The sequence below is a fragment of the Pygoscelis adeliae genome, unplaced genomic scaffold (genome assembly GCF_000699105.1).
Source record: "Pygoscelis adeliae isolate BGI_AS28 unplaced genomic scaffold, ASM69910v1 Scaffold241, whole genome shotgun sequence".
NCBI classification, from domain to species: domain Eukaryota; kingdom Metazoa; phylum Chordata; class Aves; order Sphenisciformes; family Spheniscidae; genus Pygoscelis; species Pygoscelis adeliae.
Genome location: NW_008824056.1, coordinates 3,470,608 through 3,489,025, shown reverse-complemented (window position 1 = coordinate 3,489,025; position 18,418 = coordinate 3,470,608). Strand labels below are relative to the sequence as shown.

Here is an 18,418-nt window from a genome sequence, read left to right as displayed (position 1 = left end):
GATTCTCATAAAACTCTACCAGTGTGCTGGTACAGTGTTTCAGGACACTGCCAGTGTGCTCGACTTCCACTTCTCTGAATTTACTCACTTATAGTATTCTTTTTTTTATGATTGAAAAAACAGCAAAGGGTTCAGAAAAGGTTCAGAGAGATGAAAACCTGCCTTAAACTTTGTTGACTGAAGTTACCAGAATCTAGTGAAAAGGTAATTAAGAAACTACTTGCTCACAGTATAAAGGAGATGAATGCAGTCTGTGTTCTTGATTGAGATTTTTGACAGTAGTTTTCAGCCTGCGGTTTCTGGCTCCTGGTCGCACTGTGGACCGTTTCTGAAGGTCCATGGAGTATAAGTAAGACCAGAAAGCCATTTCCCAAACAGATAAGTCTGCATTTCTTTTGGAAAATTTGCTAGGATCTGAAAATTCAAAAAGGTTTAAAGTTAAATGCTGCACTAGACTCCAAAGCAACATACAAACAAGAAAAATGTAAACTTTTTGAGAGTAGCTAATAATAACTAAGCATAAGCACAGTTTACCTGGGTATGTGGTATATTCTTGTAGTTTTTAACTCAGAGTAAATTGTCTTCCTTAAAGATCAGGTGCTAAGCGAAGAGAAATGATGGCCTTGATGGGGCAACAATGGAGGGGCCTCCTTGTTTCCCAGGAGCCTGAGGACATTGCATTAGGTCACTGGAACGGTTTCTTCTGGCCTTAAAGCGTTTGAGTCTATGAAGTACATTAAGCGGTCATGATCCAGTCTTTGGATCCAGTCTGGAGAGGTGTGGAGCAGCCTAGACCTCACCACTGAAATAAGGACATTGAGTTTAATCTGCATTTTGGAATCAGGTTTGTTAATTGCTCCTCTCTGATTCCAGCAACACATGTAGTAGTTTCATGTTACTCATTAGCAGTAATTAAGTCTGAATTTTACACTGTGCTAATGTAAGATATCATCTTCCAGGCAGCTAGTAAATGTGTAATTTTGCCCTGTGTTACTTAGTGGTAGCAACAATTAACAGGGGTTTTAGTATTGGGAGAAAAATTGACATAAATAAAGCTGTTCGAAAGTGCTTGCCTTTTACCTACCATTTCATATAATTGTGAAATGCTTTGGGGGGTGCGGTGCTGAAATGACATTGGTTTATTTGTGCAAAATGGCTTAAATACTGAACTGTGTTGTCAGTAAGGCATTAAAGGAGAGAACCAAGGGTCATTTTGTCCGAAAGCATCCCCCCAGGCTGAAAATGTGCTTTCCCCCGAGCGTACAAACAAGCTGGGTGGGAGATGTCCCACACGTCGTTTCAGCCAGTCCACCGCAGGCTGTGCTGGCCCCTGCAGTCTGGCCGCTGCTTCAGGCTGTCAGGTGCTGGCTTTGATCCCCACCGGGGGGATCGCCGCTGCTCTCACCGTGCGGTGCTCGAGGTGTCCTGGGGAGCTCCCATGGGTGGAACAGCAACCAGCAGATGCATATATGCATGCATGTATGTGTGTATATACACACACACACGTATAAAATTCACGCTCCATAAACACCAATTCCTGTTGCCACCATCAATTTGTCTTTTCTACTCATGAATTGTTAATGTTTGTTACTGAAGTATCCTAATCCTTATTTGCAGTAGGAAACTCCATTCCCCTGTAAAAATATTTTCTCAGGCTGCAAATGTTTTTTTCCCCCATCTTATCTGTAGTATAGATGTTGTGCTTTTAGCTTTTGTGCATTATCTGGCCCCTCTCTTGATTGCTTTCCAACATTTGGAGCTGTGTTATTAGGGAGATTTTCTTGCAAGTGACTTCAGTGAATCTTTCTGTGTGTCAGCTCTGCCGAGGACAGCCCATAGCACGCCTCAGACCAACAAGCAAACGCCTGCGAGAGCCCTGTCACAGGGCTGTGTAAGGGGAAGGCGAAGGCCTCATGCCAAAGGGCTTGGGGGACCCCTCCGACTCTTGCCACAAACGAGAAGACTGATGTCTGCAGCCCCGTGGCCCAGGGCCAGCAAGGTGGCAGCGAGCACTGCACAGCCAGGCGCCGGGGCAGCCATGTGCTGGGGTTTCTGTTCGTCTGCACCTTCCCATTGTGACTGGCAGCAGTCGCTCAGCTCTTCTGTGTTGTCTCTGGCAGTAGACGGGATCGTGTGATGGAAAATGCGTTTCATTCAAGGAAATATGCTCAGGGATTATGAATGGAAGCTCTGAAAGATGAACTTTCTTTGCCGTTCATTATAGTAGTGGTCTTCATATACATAGGGCTTTCTGTAATCTTGGTGTGTAGCCTAAAGATATCCACAAAACTTTACATATTTTTCTTTGTATCAGGTATATCTTCCTATGCAAGGATCACTCAGATGTCAATTGAATAACTATGAAAATGAGTTTTAAGAACTTAGGACTGCTAGCAGGAGAGACGGATTGGGAGGGGGGCAGCAGCAAACCGTTTATCCCAGCCTTAAGGGAGACAAAAATCATTGAACAAATTAGATTTCTGGCAGATCTTGTAACAAGAATACATTTTAAATTTCTGAGCAAAATTGCAGTATAAGGTCAGACTATATTGAATTAATTTGTTTCCTGATAAAAACAGTTTCTTACTTAAATTAAGGCTCTCTTTTGCCTTGTCATTATTCCTGTTTGGATTTATTTCAAAGATGAATAAGTAAAGGAAAAAAAATGTAATTTAAGGAATCTGTTTTTTTCCAGAAAAGCATTCAATTCTCCTTTTTAGTTTGTTTTTTTTTATTGTTATCATCCCTTTAGTGAAAGCATGGGCTCCAGTGTTACAATTTTAAAGAACAATTAGTGTCTAAAGCTTCCATATTAATGAATTTGTATTTTCTGAAGTCTCATGGCATGCGAGACCACAGCTCACGCGCCATGAGAAGAGGGGATTCTCTTCCCCAGGAGAAGGTGTTTCTCTTCCCTGACCTCCCTCTGCCACACACTGTGGCTGAGCGGCTGTGCAGGCAGTGCCCTTCGCTCAGGCTGTGCCTTTCATTTTAGAGGTTTTTACAGTGGAGCTACAGCTGGGGGGAACTTGGGGCTAGTTTTCAGAAGTCACGTTCGTGCCCAGCTCCCCGTGCCCCAGCCGCCGGGTGAGCACCCAGCGCTGCCCAGCACCAGCTGCCCTGCTCCCAGGTGGGAGCCCGCCAGTGGGGGCACCCAGAGCAAGAGACCGTGTTAAAGGATTTCAACCAAGGAGCGTTGTCTTATGTGCAAAGCTGGTTTATGTGGTAACAAGGAGTTGCTACAAACTTGTTAACAACTCCCAAACAGTGGGGTTTGGGTATATATTGTACATAGAATTATTTTTTATTATTTCTTGATGTGAATGGTTGTCAAATTGATGAATGTCCTTTCATCCAAATAAAATTAGTGCATGAAATTTGTTGTTTACCACATCTGAATTTAATGAAAAATTTAGAAACAAGCTAATTCTGATTTTCTTGTTTGGTTTACACAATTGCAACAAAAATGCCTCATATGTAAGAGGTTTTCTTCAAAGATGCTGTATTACAGGTCTAGTGAAAGTGCAGAGCTGGTGCTGTTTTCTTGGTAATAATGCTATTTTGACCACCTGTCTTGCTGTACGCTCAGTGCTTCTTGTGCCCCTGCACAGCAGAGAGAGAAGTGAGCCTTTAACATTTTCAGAGTTGCACGTGAGCTTTTGTAGGCTCACTGCTGCAGCCAGACCGCATTTCTTTTGTTGGGTTTCTGGCTCCGCAGCCGCTTGCTTCCTGAAGGCAGCTCTATGGGCAGGGGGAGCCATTCTGAGTCCCAATGGACATAGCTTTCACTGAGCGAAAACGTGTGCCTGTAGAGGATGAGCATGCTCTACTTTTAAAACAACTGGTATTTGCTTGCCTTCAGCAACTTTTTAAAGAAACAGTATTTTTTGGAGTCGTACTACAGAAATACATAGTTTAGAAAAGCAAAGCAAGCAGCTGATACTAGAATTGTCAAGTTGCTCTGGTCAGTATGTGATAGCTTAGAGAAGTAGCCAGGGGCTTTCCTCCTAGGTCTGTAGCGTGTGTTGTGTTTGTTTTAGCTGATGACATAAGGAACGAAGATATGCCTATAGCTTCTAAGACAATTGTGTCAATTCTCTTCCTCAGGGTCGATGTTCAAGGGAAAACTGCAAATACCTTCACCCACCACCACACTTAAAAACACAGCTGGAGATAAATGGACGCAATAACCTGATTCAGCAGAAGAATATGGCCATGCTGGCCCAGCAGATGCAGCTTGCCAATGCCATGATGCCTGGTGCCCCGTTGCAGCCTGTGGTATGTACACTTCTTGGTTTCGATCAATGAGTACAATGAGTTGTAGTTGAAGTAAGTTAGTAGGTGTGCTTACGTGCCTGTAAAATGCCACAAATGGTGGTAACTGGTGGAGAAATCAAATACAATGAAATGCTGGTCTGTATGTCTTTGTACTGCTTAATTCTCTGTTGCCTGAAGTAATTTTGTTAATGTAATTAATTTTGTTAATATTTTGTTAATTTAATTAATTTTTTGCAACTTGTTTCTTAAAACTAAGAAAGTGAATAATCTGTGTGGGATTTTCATAAATAGACGTTTCCTTTGCAGTTTCATGTGCTCTAGGAAATTCCTGGGTTTGAGAAGATTCCCACTGGATGTTTTCCATTCACTCAGGGGAACCTTCTCAGGGAATTACTTGCTGGAATTGAACTTCGGTTTTTACAGCACGTTGTCAGGCAGAGCAGAAAGCTTGCCCTGAGTGATGTATGGTGCATGTCAGTCTGACCTGCACGATCCACAGCTCAGGCTTGGCAGGAAGAAGAAGTACAGATTATCATACCTTCTACAAAAAATCAAGGGGTGGGGGAAGGAGAATCTATCAAAAATCTCTCATCTGGTCACAGTAAAATGTGATCATATATTACATCATATCTGTTTCTCTTATACCTTAGTAAGTAAGCACAGTGCAGTGTTCCACAAAGTCAAACGCCGTGGCTAAGTTTCTTGCTCTGCAATAATCCCTCATTTCAGCAAATGTAAAGATGATTGGCATCAACCTGCCATGCACATACACATTTGGGAGCTGAACACCCTGTGCCAGATCCCTCTCTAATGCAATCCAGAGAGGTCATTTGAGCTAACCTATGGATAAATTTGGCCCAGAACCCTTTTGATATAAACTTCTAGTTCAGACATTAGAGGGTACTGATTAATGTATGAGCGAGACTGGCGCTGATTAATGTATGAGCAAGGCTGGTATATTCTACATAAAAAGGCAAATAATGCTCCCCTGGCTGAAGCGCTCTCCTTCAATGGGTAAAATGGCAGCAAAGGAAAAAATAAGTTGAAAAATATATATATATATAAAATAAATACATCTGCATTACCACTTCTCTGACAGTTCTTTTATTCCTTTCTTGCTGGCAAAGGTAGAATTTAGGGAGTTTAATTTACTTCCAGATATGTTCCGTTAGGAAACCTATGTTCACTCTGTTAGATGAGTTCTTCAACTTTTATTTCAAAAAATGTAGTGACAATTAATACTCCTCAAAATAAGCTAAATCCTTAGGAAAAATCATCTCATACTTGTGCCAAATGGTTATTTGGCCCCCTGTTTTGTGGGTGTACAGAATACCAGTAAATATGTTGTAGCTTATTTGATTCAGCTAATATAACTGTTATTCTCCCACAGAGCTTTATGCCTCGGCTGTTTCAAGAAAAAGGGTGCGTGTGGGAGAAAAGCAGAAAATGTTGTGGTAGGATCTTCACAGTAAATTGACTTTAGTACCTATTAGCACAGTGTGAGCAGATACCACATTTTGTTTTCTCTCTTTTGATTGGCTTTTCTTTAAGTAAAATTGTCTGTATCACCTGAGCAAGGAGATGAGCTGAGGCAGCATCAGTGCACAGACACCAAATGCTGTGGCACCGCAGTGCTTCAGGGGATGTCCTAACACTGCGCAGTGCAGCCTGCTCCTTAGTCCTGTCTTGCAGGAGAAATGTGGCTGCCTGTAGGCTGGTGCCCGCTGCTGATGGCTTTCAGATCAGAAACAAAATTAAGTGTCTGTACAGCTAGACAGCTCAAAAGCAGTCTGTACTTTACGTGCTTTAACTCCAGAGCAACCTCAAAATGATTTTTCAATTTCAACAGCTCAAAACAGACGTGTGCACATGCCACAATTTTATTTTTATTTCCTGATTTTAGTACAGTGATACAGCCTTAGTACCAGCAAATTCATATTTGGGACTATGAGAAAGCTTAAGTCAAAATGCAGCCAACAGTAAGAACCATTGCTTAAAATATTCTTTTCTGTTAACCTGTTTGTTTGTTTGTTTCATGAATTGTAACCAAATATGGCGTGCTCAGGTTTATACAAAGAAGTGTGTAGGCACACACCAACATTTGGGTAAACATGAAAAAAAATACTAATGCAGTCCTTTGGATTAACTTTCTGTAAAAAGAGGCTAGTGTGAGGATAACATTTAAATGAAATTTAAATTCTCCTTTATGCTACACTCGCACTGTCCCTAACGAGCAAAATTTAAGTCAGTATATTTTGAAGTGCAGCACAAACCTTCTACCCGTGCCTGGGTAATTTCTGTGTACATCACTTGAGTTCAGACATGACAGACTGTGTATTTTCAGAATTCAGTCTCATTGAATATGAGGTTTCATAGCAAGGGCCATTGGCTGTCCCAGCAGTAGCATTTCCATTAGTAGGATGTCATCCTACTAATTTGGCCTTAAAATTACTTTATTTTTTAGCACAGTTGAAATGGATGTTATTTCAGGGTGTTCTAGCAGGTGATTCATATTATCCCATCTAACAATGCTTCAGTCAGTCTGTTTTGTTTTACAAAAATCAATAGTCTATGCTTTAATAAAAGTAAGTGAACTAACTTAACAAGAGACTCTAATTTGGTAAGCAAAGCAGTAGGATCCTTTCACTCATATTTGTGTTTGATAAATGTTTTATCTTAGTTGCAAGTAATGTCTGTGGACTTTTCCCATCTTTCCGTTTTAGTTCACTCTTTTATCTGTCTTTAGCTGGCACTTGAGGGAGGGGATTTCAGATGGTGAGCAGGGACTGCGTGTCCTGCTGACTGCAAGCACAGAGATCCTGAGGAAGAGCTCTGCCTGCTCGAATCGGTTCTGCCCTCCTTGCTTGTAAACCCATTTAGGGGGAGTTGGGCTCAACTAGACTAATGCTTTAGTACTAGAGCATCGGTTGGTATTAGCACATCAGTTGGTACTAGCACATCAATGGGTGATGCTGTGCTGCTGCACAATAGCAATATCAGACCCTGGATTTGCCTTTTCCGGTGTGGAAGAGTGTGAAAAATGCTGAACAGAAGCAGGAAGATGCAGATGTGAGACCAGAAGAGCAGAGATGGACCACAAATGTGGCTGGAGACTCTGGGGCCGTTCCTCGCCTCCAGGGGCATGTGGAGCGCTGGGAGCACGAGGAGCCCCGAGGCTGCTTGCTCCATACAGGCCTGAACCGCGGGGCTGTTAGTCAGGCATGCATTTCTGCAGAGCGCTGGCACTCCAGAGGCGATCAGCTGCACACTGCAGGTGCAAATCTGCAGCAGAGCAAGGTCCCAGACCTTCCTGCAGGTGTGTTTGTAATTCACAAGTAGCTGTAGATTATCAGTGTTTCTCTCTGTGTATGCGGTACACTCTTGTGCTTTCCTTGGCATGGCAGGTGCTCGGTAGATGACTGTTAAAGATGCATTAAACGAGTCCAGCTCCTTCCCTGCGGGCAGCCGGTCCTGCAGGGCTGGCGAGCTGGGGTGCTGGCAGAAAGCCCGTCTGTCTGTCTGTCCAGGGAGGAGCCATGGCTCTGCTGCGCTGCAGAGGCCAATTTCCAAAGGTGCCCCCGTGTCTCCTTCCCAATCAATAGACCCCATTAGCAAGCAGTGCTTTTGAAAGGCAGAGCTGTGGAGATCAGACCTGCTGGTGAGGTTCACGTTGGTTGTGCACAGGCATTTTTAGAGCAGGATTATTCAGTATATGGGATGATGTGGATTCTGGGGCATCTGGCAGCACAGAGCAGCATCCAAGGCTATGTCCTCCTTCACCTCTGTTCTCTCTGCGGACCTACAGGAGCTGCTTTTTTCTTTTTTTCAGCTGGTTTGCATGATGCACAGCATAGTAGGGCCCTAACTGCAAGGCCAGTAAATAGTTGTATGGTTTGGTTGTGGTGATAGAGAAATACTCTATACCTCTGCTTCTAGAGATGAGGAAGTGAAAGCTTGCTGGAAAACAAGTGAGCAGTAAGCAGCAGAGACGAGCCCAGCAGCTCGGACTGACCTGGAGCACCCCCCCCGGTCTCTCCTTTCCTGCATGGCATTGGGGTCCCAGTTCTGACCAGTTTGCAGTTACAGGCTGACCCTCGGCTGATGCTCGTGGATGGCAGGGCCGTGCTTGGGGTGACCCTTGCGGCAGAGGGAGCAGTGCACTGGTGACCCGCTCCTCCCCATCCCGCAGCCACCCGAGCCTTGGGTCAGTGCTGGGGATGGTCCCTGGGCAGATCCAGTCTGTGCCATGTGTCCTCTGGGGCCACTGTATTGCCAGAAATTTTTCCTTGGTGCAGGAGTGTTCGGGTGGCTTTGTGCCTTGGCAGACTCTTCTGCTACCGAACGTGGTTGTGTGCTGCCCAGGTTTCACCACTTCATGGTCTCTTTCTGCCAGCAACGTGGCTCTGAGTCTGGGCTGATATGACTGTAAGATAGTTTTTTATCTCCTAATTTATATGTGTACAGCACATTGCAAAATACCTGTGAGTTTCAGAATAATATGCAGTGGCTGTGATAAAATATGCTATTATTTTGCAATGGTCTAAAGGCTGCAGGATATTTATAGTAGTATAAAATGTTCTCAGTAGAAAATAAATGGGATAGTCTTTTATACAGTGAGTATATTGGGCTGAAATCAGACATTGGTATATCTTAAGTTACACACTAACAGACTGGTTCATAGTTTTATTTTCAATGTTCATTATTACATAGCTGATAACACAGTAATGAAAAGTGCCATTAATTAATAGTGTATTTAATAGTAATATTTTATTTCCTGTAAAATTTGCCTGTTTTTCATTCACATTGATGAAGAACTAGAGACTTTAAAGAAATTATTCCCATTTACGCAACTTTCAGTCTTTTTTCTTCAGTAATCTTTGCATGTGTTTTTGTCCAGTGTTTCAAATGGACCTGTTCCTTGCTTCCAAACAGTTCAGTCATTTCCTCAGGAATACAAAAACATGTGGTGTTATATGCTGGCTGGCTGAAACAGATATGAAACAGAGAAAAAGAATTGCGTTAACGCCGTAGTTGTTTTTCCCTCTAAAAATTAGTTTGGAAAAAAAAATCTAAATGCCTTGAGTAACTACTTTATTTAGATACTAAAGGTAAACACTCCAGACGAAATTTTATTTGGCAATTACACTGGTAGCGCAGTGCCTTTGCATTCAGTGGGGCAGAAGAGTTATTTAATCTTTACTGCAGTGTAACAGCTCCGCATTGGGTCTTGCAGCATTATTTGGTCTTCTACATCCAATTATCTTCACAACATGTGATAGCCTACAAGGGCATCTGACTCTTTTTTTAAAACAAGCAAACAAACAAAAACCCCTGGTATTTGCATGCTCTCTCTCTCTGGCTTAATGTTTTAGTCTAAATAAAGCATATCCTTGATGCAGTATATTTCTTTCTGAATATCTGCGTGGACAGCCTGTTTAATTTTGTAAAAATAAATGATTATGATTGTCTGGTCTTGTTCCTGTATTAAACTCCTGTAATTTCTGAACCAGAGCTGGCTGTCATCAGGGTCAGAAATGTATTTATCTGTGTCTGAAGTTGAGTGTGGTTTGATGGTGTGTTGGGGCTCTCACGCAGATGCCTTTTTTCCCAAGAGCGGATGTTTGTACACGTTTTGGACGTGTGCTGCCAAGAGCCTCAGACTTTCTCCTGTGGCTGCGAGGCGTGCTCGTTAATGATGGCATTGCTCAAGTGCAGATCAAATGAGAGTTTGCTCCAAGAGCTGCCACGTGTTGGAAGCTTGAGCAGGAGAACCAGCGGAGGCTGGCAGGGGATGCCTGTCCTCGTGGTCTTGCTCATGTGCAACGTTTGCACGGGTGTTCTTCACATCCCACAGACATGACAAATGCTTCTTTCCCATTAGTAACACAAACTCACCACCATTGTGCTCAAGATGATAGCCAAAAAGTTATTATGCTGATGGCATGGCAAGTATAAATATTTAAAGTGTCTTTCTTCTTCTTTTCTCTGATTGCAGCCGATGTTTTCCGTTGCACCAAGCTTAGCCACCAACGCATCAGCCGCCTTCAACCCCTACCTGGGGCCTGTCTCCCCAGGCCTGGTGCCAGCAGAGATCCTGCCCACCGCCCCGATGCTGGTGACAGGGAACCCTGGTGTCCCGGTTCCTGCTGCTGCCGCCGCTGCTGCCCAAAAGCTAATGAGGACAGACAGGCTGGAGGTAGGAGCTGATATGTGTAACTTACTCTCACAAGTTGTATCACTTATGTCTCCTAGATACAAAACATTTTTCTTGTGAAAGAAAATAATGCAGGTTTCGCTTCAGCTGATAATGTCGTATCTTGGTGACGGGTAAGGACGGGGAGTGACTGAGTGATCATATAGTAAGTTAATGCTTGTGGTTCTGCTTCTGACCCTCCATTGCAGAAAAAAATGGAAATACTGAGACCTTTTAGGAATGACTGTGGCAGCAGCAGGAGCACCTTGAAACTGTTCGTGTGTGCCCAGAAGGTGTTAATGTGCGGGTTGTACAGGCATGGGTAGTGAGCACCAGGGGTGGGTGTAAGGGCAGAGCTTCAGCTACCTGGGTAAAAGATGGCTTTCAGCCTCTCACTTTCACTCTGGACAGATGGTGCCAGCACTCCACCACTCGCCTCCCACGCCCGGCTTATCAACCTTGCTACAACCCTGGCAAGTGTTAGTGCACTCTAGCTGGTACTCTCCCTTGCCCTGAATCTTTTTTATCTGAAAGGCCTGACAGTGTTTTCGGCACCTTATCGGTGCTGCGGCAGCGTGGGCGGTGAGCCAGCCATGTGCTGCCGGCACACTTGGGGCGTGCCTGCGAGCACAGCCTGTGTGCGGGCGCTCCGCAGCCCCGGTCAGGTCTGGTGGTTAAAAGGCGGCGATGGGAGAGGCTGAGCAGGCAGGGTGATCTGCTGTCACCCCGTTTGTCTGTTGGACACAGCTGTGTGTTAGGGCATGCACTGCCTGCGAGAGGTCCGCTCTCCCTGTAGCATGGCTGGTGGTGCTCTCCCTCTCCGGCACCGCGCAGCAGCCGACAGCAGCTTTGATCGGCAGTGGAGAGAGCTGAGCTGTGCCATGACCCATCCCCTGCAGCCACAGCCCTCCTGCTCTGTCCTCAGCCCCCACCCCAGTGGCCAGTGCTCAGCACTAGCGTTCCTGTAGCATTAGTGCAGTGGAAGGTCTCAGAGATCCTGGTACTGCAACATCTCCTCTGCGTGGGGAGGGTGTGAAGGCTTGAGGGTGTGGGGGGTGGATGGGTTGATCTGCTCTTGGATATGGTCCCTGAACTCAGGGAGCATGATGGGAGGAGCGAGAAGGATCTCTGTTATAAAATGCAGCCAATTGTAATTATAATGCTTTTCTTTCTGCCCATGCATCTGCATTAACAGGGATTAATTCTCCTTACAAGGAAAATTAATTCCTTTTTCTTAGTTGCATCTCTGACTGACAAGCTGCTGCTCAGAGGCTGCAAGCTGGGAGGAGTGTGGAGGGTCCTCTGGCAGTGAGCGTTTCTCACTGTCGCTATTCTCAGAGCTGACGTCATCACAGGTTCCCCTTCTGCGGGATCACATCATTTCCCTTTTTAGAGATGTTTTCTCCGAGGAAGGCGTTCCCCAAAGCACGGTCAGGTTACAGGAGAGGCAGCCGCACTGAGCTGAGAGCTGGCGCACGGGTGGCTGTTTGGAATCACTAAGACATGTTTTTCCTTTGAGGACTCTATTTCACGGTGGATACCTGCCAGAGGTGGATTAAAACCAAAATGCAATTAGATAAATTCATAAATAAATCATGCTAGATTTGGAAATGAGTACCGAGAGGAGGATGCTGATGGTGGAGACCCCTTTGGGTTGCAGCACCGAGGTCGGCTGCTGTGTTTGATTGTGCTTCCACCCATGTAGAGGCCACGGCACTGGTCAGTGGTGTTGGGGACTTGTGGGCTCAAAAGCTTTCTGTTTGTAAGCAGGAGCAGGATGTACCCGAAGTCCCCAAGCACCAGCTCTGCCCATGGCCAGGGAAGCGTGTACATTGGTGGGAGCCTGAGAGGGGTTGCACGGGGACACCTCTTCATGTGGAGCCTCTGGGGCAGAGCTTGTGCTGTCTGGCAGACTGTGACCAACGTGCATGGGAAGCTAATGAAATGTGGGACTTCAGCATGCAGGATTTGATCCTCTGGATGCTTGCGTTCTCTTTATATAGCTATTTAGAGAAGTGATACACTGCTGAGCCAAACTCCTCTGCACAAGAGGGAGTTGTGAGTGTGTTACTCTCACAAAACACCCAGGGGCACAGTCTGCAGTAAAAAACATTTTTATCAATTACGAAAAGCCAGCAAAAGCATCTGAAATCAGTAAAAATTAAAAAAAAAGTCTGAATGGTTTTGCTTTGAACTTGTATGGAAAGGAAGATGATGGCCAAGTTGGAAACCCCTGAAAATAAGTGCAGAGACTTAGAGGAGTGCCTCTTTTGTCACCTTTCCTGGTGAAATGGCACTGTGCGGGGATTCCTCCAAGAGCAGACTTCGTTCGCTGCAGGAAACACTGGCAGTGCAAGAGCGTGCCAGGTCCCTGCATGCTGGCCGAGCTCCCGCGAGGCAGCACTCCACACCAGGGAGAGCCCTCGGCAGCGCCGGGGAGGCAGCACCACCCTCCCGTGGGCTCAGCTTACAGCCAGAACGTGGTCAAGCAGGACACTTACTTCTCAGCCATATTCTCCAGTTGACTTAACGTCCCAGCTCAGTCAGCACCCAGCAGCCTTCTCTGCTGTAATTGCATCTCAGTAGGCACCGCTCTTGAGAGGTGTCCTTGTCCTTGGAGGAGGGCTGTCCCAGCCCAGTCTTCCTAACAGGGCCCTTCCCTTCACTCTGCTCTAGCCATTGCACCATGTAGATCACTTTAAAGAAATCCAGTTTCTTCTACCCTTTAAGCTGTTTAAGTTTTGCTTTTTATTTTGACTGGGATCAAGAGTACATCCAGGTTGACCCACCAACTCTGCAAATTCCACACCACGCTGCTGTCTTACAAAATTAGTATCTGTTGGGTGGGGGGTGTCTTTTCCTCCTCTTTTTTTCCCTTCAGCAGATGCAGTTTAAATAGTTTAAGTAAGTGAGAAGATAATTTGCCAGTGCTTTCCAGTGTATTGGTGTATCCAAATACCAAATAAGCACATCATTTTTATGAACAGCAAAATATTTTAATGTACTTTATAGATTACAGAAATGCAGAACTGATTTGAAAGATTTTGCACTGTCTGATATCTGCCTGCTCTTTAAGTGAGCTTATTGCTGTCGGTGTTGTCATTTGTTATGACATGATTAGAGGGCTTTATAAGGCTTAGCTCGCTCTCCCTTGGAATGAACTGTCCTTGAGAAAAATAACCGCTATAATGTTAGCATCTAATCTTGGAATATGATTTGTTCTGCTTAGAATTTTAAATACTTATTTTCAAGAATGATGTACTGTGGCGTTAATTACGTTAGCACACGTGTTCTGGGATACTGAATCGGGCTGTTCCACAACTAAAAGCTCTCAATACGTATACCTGGGATTTTAAGTAAAGCAGGCAGACAACACAAATCTGTCAGGCAGTGTGCCGAGCCTTCTGAATTAATATGAATATTCATAAGATAAGGTCAGTGACTGTTACTAGCAGTAGGATTAATTTCATACATATTTGGACCGTGTTACCTGTACAGATAGCATGCAGATGTTTGGGTGTCCAGTGCATTCAGTCACTCCCGTAAGGAATCTGGGTCTCAGGGTGGAAATTTCATGGGTTGAGGCTTTTCCTACAGCTTTCCTCACACTGCTCTCCTGCCAGAAATATCTTGAACAAAAGTGTGGCTCTTCGAGTGAACTAGAAGAGAAGCGAGAAGGACAGGGAAGTGAGAGAGAAAGGAATTGCCTAACCATTTTGTGTAAAACGCATGTGTTTCCGTTTGAATGCCATCATTTTCTATTAGAAGTATTCAAGAATCAAGAATGACCACAGCCAAGCTGCTGTTTCCTGCTTGCTTCATATATACCATCTTTTGCCAGAAAGAAGCAGCTTAGAAGTTCTTGGAGATTTTCAGATCTTGAGTAACCAGGAAATCTGACCTAGCGGTGCTGTTTGTTTAAACATTCAGAATGTACTGGATAACAATATGCCCATTTTGATGAATTCTCTTCAATGCAGAGAAGGAGACAGGAGGTGTGATTTGCTCAAGGAAGGGCAGGGATCTCAGCTCTGCTGTCCATGTCCCTCCAGCCAAACCTCTGCCCGCTTTTGGGCGGGCAGCGTGGGACCTCTGTTGTAGCTGAGGTGACGCAGTGGTTGTCTCCCCACCAGGGTGGGCAACTTGAATCCCAGCAGGGCGATCGAAATAAACTCAGCCCAAAGTTAGAACAAGTTAAGTGCATTACGATAAATCAGTAATATTGCAGCAATAACTCAGCATTTTTGCAGACAGGCTAGAGATGTACAGGTGCCTCTTTTGTTTATGTTTCTTAACATACTGAGTTGAAAATTATGATACTAATTACAGGGCTATTAATAAATAACTAAATAAAAGCTCTCCAGATCTGAAAGACCAGATAACATATCATGTTTCTGTGCCGCTCTTTACTCAAGCAGATGAATGATATATTACTGCCTGCCTGTGACAAAAAATAACACCGTTTTCAATGCTTGCTTTTAAATAAACAAGAATTGGAAACATTCTTGGCTACCATCACAGTGGTTGAAAAGCCATTGCTGGTCACACTAATTAAAAGGACTAACAGTATCATGGTTTGTGTCTGACTGCTGTAAACCATCATTCAGAGATCTGTTAAGGAGCACTGAGAGCGAGCCATTCATTGCCTTTCTCAGCTACTGCATGACAGCTCTGAAAATTTGCTCAGGACATGCCAAAGATTATCTGCCTAACTGTTTCAGTTTTCTGGTCATTCTTCTTTGATTTTTTAACTATGATAAAATTAGCTTATCTGTGGATGCGTTTTCTTTCTCTCTGTGTATACAGATACTTTTATATATATATACTTATATATGAATTTGTGTATATCATCTTTGTGTTATTAATGGAGTAGTTCTTGGTTACATGTGGAGTGGTTTTGAGACCTCAGTTTTGTGGATCACCAATACAAGACAAAGAGCAAAGACAGTCAACTGACATTAGTTGCATCATTTTCTTTATCTTCAGAGGAAAAGACTTCAGTTTACTTCTAGATTGCAAACAAACAATCAAAGGAAATTATCAATTTTTGTCTATTTGGGGGGCCTGTGTTTGTGTAGAAGACACTGGTTCATGGCCCAGAAAGTATTCCTAGATGATGAAAGAGAGCAAGTTGCAACGCAGGTGGTGGGGCTGACCAACCCAACACAGCTCTCTTGGAGAAAGAACAATATGCCAGCTCCATTTGGTGTATGCTTGAGAGTGAGGGGGGAGAGAGACCAAGGAGTCTCGTGTGAGCAGGGATGGTGCTAGCACGCAACAGGTATCAGAAGCAGACTTGTATTTTTTGATGGCTTAAACAGGCGCCGCCTCCTTCCCCAGTCACTCCCTGTGTCATGCTGGCTGGCAAAGTGGTCCGTGCCACTTCATGGGGACTAGACCAGGGAACAGATCTGGCTGAAGAATTACCTAGCAGGCAAGTGATTATTTTCCAGCTGAGGAATTTGCCCAGTCTGTTTCATGTGTGCTGCAGAACTAGTTCTGCAAGCACCAAGCTATGAGCAGTAGGGCCACAGGGATGAATTAGAGCAATGGAAGTGCCTAAACTGGCTCATTTGGCTCTGCTGCAAATGTACATCCAGAGTCTGTCACCGCATGGAAAAAGACTATAAATAGGGTCATGCTGGAATGACCCTGGAGAAATGGATGTTTCCTGCGAGCAGATTCACAAATGGCATTGCTCTTGTCATTCGGGGATGTCATTTCATAAGTCTTAGATGATGGGCAGCTGGTACTTGAAGCAGCACAGGGGTTAAAAAGCAGCTAGAGCGCTAGCATGGATGGAAACCAAATAACAACCAAATTTGGCTTGTTGCAGGGATCAGAGCCAAGGTCCTTGAGGAAATACTGATGATCCAAGCTCATGGGCACCCACCTTTAAAAGGAAATTCCATCTACTAAAGTGGTTTTATTTTTATACAAACTTGGTTGCTTTTGTCCCTTTCTGTTTCCTACAGCCTTTGAAAAACTAAAATGACAAACGCGTTTTTGTTTGTGGTTTGTGAAGAGTTGACCATGAAAAGAACACACGTCATTTTTTTAAATACAGGGTTTGCAAGGTGTGTGAAGAGGGAGCCAATGCTTGTCGCACTGGTGGCGAAGTTAGTGTCTGCACCACTGGCGGTGGCTGGAGGTCCGGGAGGGGCCTGTGCCAGCTCAGGCCCGGGCTGGAGCCCGCATACCAGCAGAGGGGATGCTGCAGGGCAATGCCCTCCAGCCAAGCAGGTTTCTTCCTGCAGTTTCTGATTCCTTCAGCTTGCTTTGGCTGCTGTTGTGCAGTGGCAGCGTGACAGTGGGACCGGTGACCGCTCTGGCTGCAGCCTCTGCTCTTTCCCAACGGGGACCACCTTCTGCTGATCTGCAGGGCAATCGCTGGGCAGCACGGGAGAGGCAGCCACTGCCACTGGGGGTTTTGGATTGCCCTCTCGTGGCAGATGCCTGGATCGTGGGGGACGGTGCAGTGCCACATACCCCGGCGGGTGCAGCTCACTCCCTGGCATGGGCACGAAGCGCCCGTCCGGTGGGGCTGCTCAGGGGCAGCCATGCAGTCATCCTCCTGGCACCTGCGGCCCGTCACCTTAATTAATGCATCAAGTGTTGCTAACTCAGGCACAGCCAGATCACAGTGGAGCACGACTGTGTCCGAACACCATGGTTCTTGGGGTGATCTCTGAGAGCTAGCCACAGCAAGTTTCTTCAGAAAACAGAAAAAGCTCTGTGGGCGGCTAAGCGGGAGCCAAAATAAAACCTGCTGTGTGCTTGGCTCTTGATCCTGGTGGGTTTTGATGCTCTTTGACATCAGAAGTGGCTTTAGAGAAGCCAGGTCCCTGCTGCCAGGGAGCCAAGCCCACTGTCGCACCACCACTCTGCTTCTCCTGGGGCCAGGCACTCATCCTTGCGGTACCCTCATAGACGTTCAGAAATGAAGCGATTTTCTTTTCCTGGTGTCGCAGGTATGTCGAGAGTACCAGCGTGGCAACTGCAACAGGGGAGAGAATGACTGCCGGTTTGCTCACCCTGCCGACAGCGCAATGATCGACACCAATGACAACACGGTCACTGTCTGCATGGATTACATCAAAGGGAGATGCTCACGGGAAAAGTGCAAATATTTTCACCCTCCTGCACATCTGCAAGCCAAGATCAAGGCTGCCCAGTACCAGGTTAACCAAGCTGCAGCTGCCCAGGCAGCAGCGACTGCAGCTGCCATGGTGAGTTTGGAAAACACCTCTGGAATAGAAGTATGCTGATGAGAGACAATAATTGATGTGTTAGCTGTTCTTGCTGGAGGGGGGTGCGTATGCGTGTGCTCGAGGATCCCAGTCACTACATGGTGCAATGAGCTTTCTCAGCATGTGGTGCCAGATCTGCTCTTAAGTAGTTTCAGACTGTTAAGGTGTTTCACTAATTTTGCCTGCTCATGTACAGAGTATCTATATGTACATATATGTGTGCATACATGTGTGCGTGTGTGTACGTGTGTGTGCATATATGTATATATAGTTTATTGTATGTTTGTGTGTGGGTAGATGTGTATCTATCTAGTTGCACAGATAGATAAACCCATATTTCAGTTACTGTAAGTCTGTTTGCAGAGACTTACTTTGAAGTCGATCTTACTGTGTTAATGCTATTCGTAGCTCATCTCCCCCAGCCCCCACCTGAGGGCTGTCGGCAGCTCTCGCAGGGCACTAGGGCAGACCTCGTAGTTGTAGCAGCCAGATCTGGAACTACTCAGGGACTGGTTTCCTAGCAAGGAGAGGACAGCATCTTGAGGAGGGCTGTGGTGGCATATTGTCCTGTCTGTGCTGAGCCCCGTGGGGGTGTGGGAAGAGGAGCGCAGCGGGCGCACTGGGGCGTGGCAGCCAGGAGGAGCGGGAGCGGCAGGGCGCGCCGGGGGGGGGGGGGGGCGCAGGGGCCGGCGGCGGG

At 45.5% G+C, this 18,418-nt stretch overlaps 1 protein-coding gene across 9 annotated transcripts in view; it reads left to right on the top strand.

Annotated features, from left to right (window-relative positions):
* The window catches only part of MBNL1 (muscleblind-like splicing regulator 1), a 113,080-nt gene that overhangs the window by 77,939 nt on the left and 16,723 nt on the right, over window positions 1-18,418 (top strand). For all 9 annotated transcript variants that reach the window (XM_009333955.1, XM_009333953.1, XM_009333954.1 and 6 more), the window contains 3 exons: window positions 4,108-4,278; window positions 10,274-10,474; window positions 17,443-17,700. In XM_009333955.1, coding sequence (XP_009332230.1) covers window positions 4,108-4,278; window positions 10,274-10,474; window positions 17,443-17,700 — 630 coding nt within the window. The remainder of the gene's footprint in view (window positions 1-4,107; window positions 4,279-10,273; window positions 10,475-17,442; window positions 17,701-18,418) is intronic.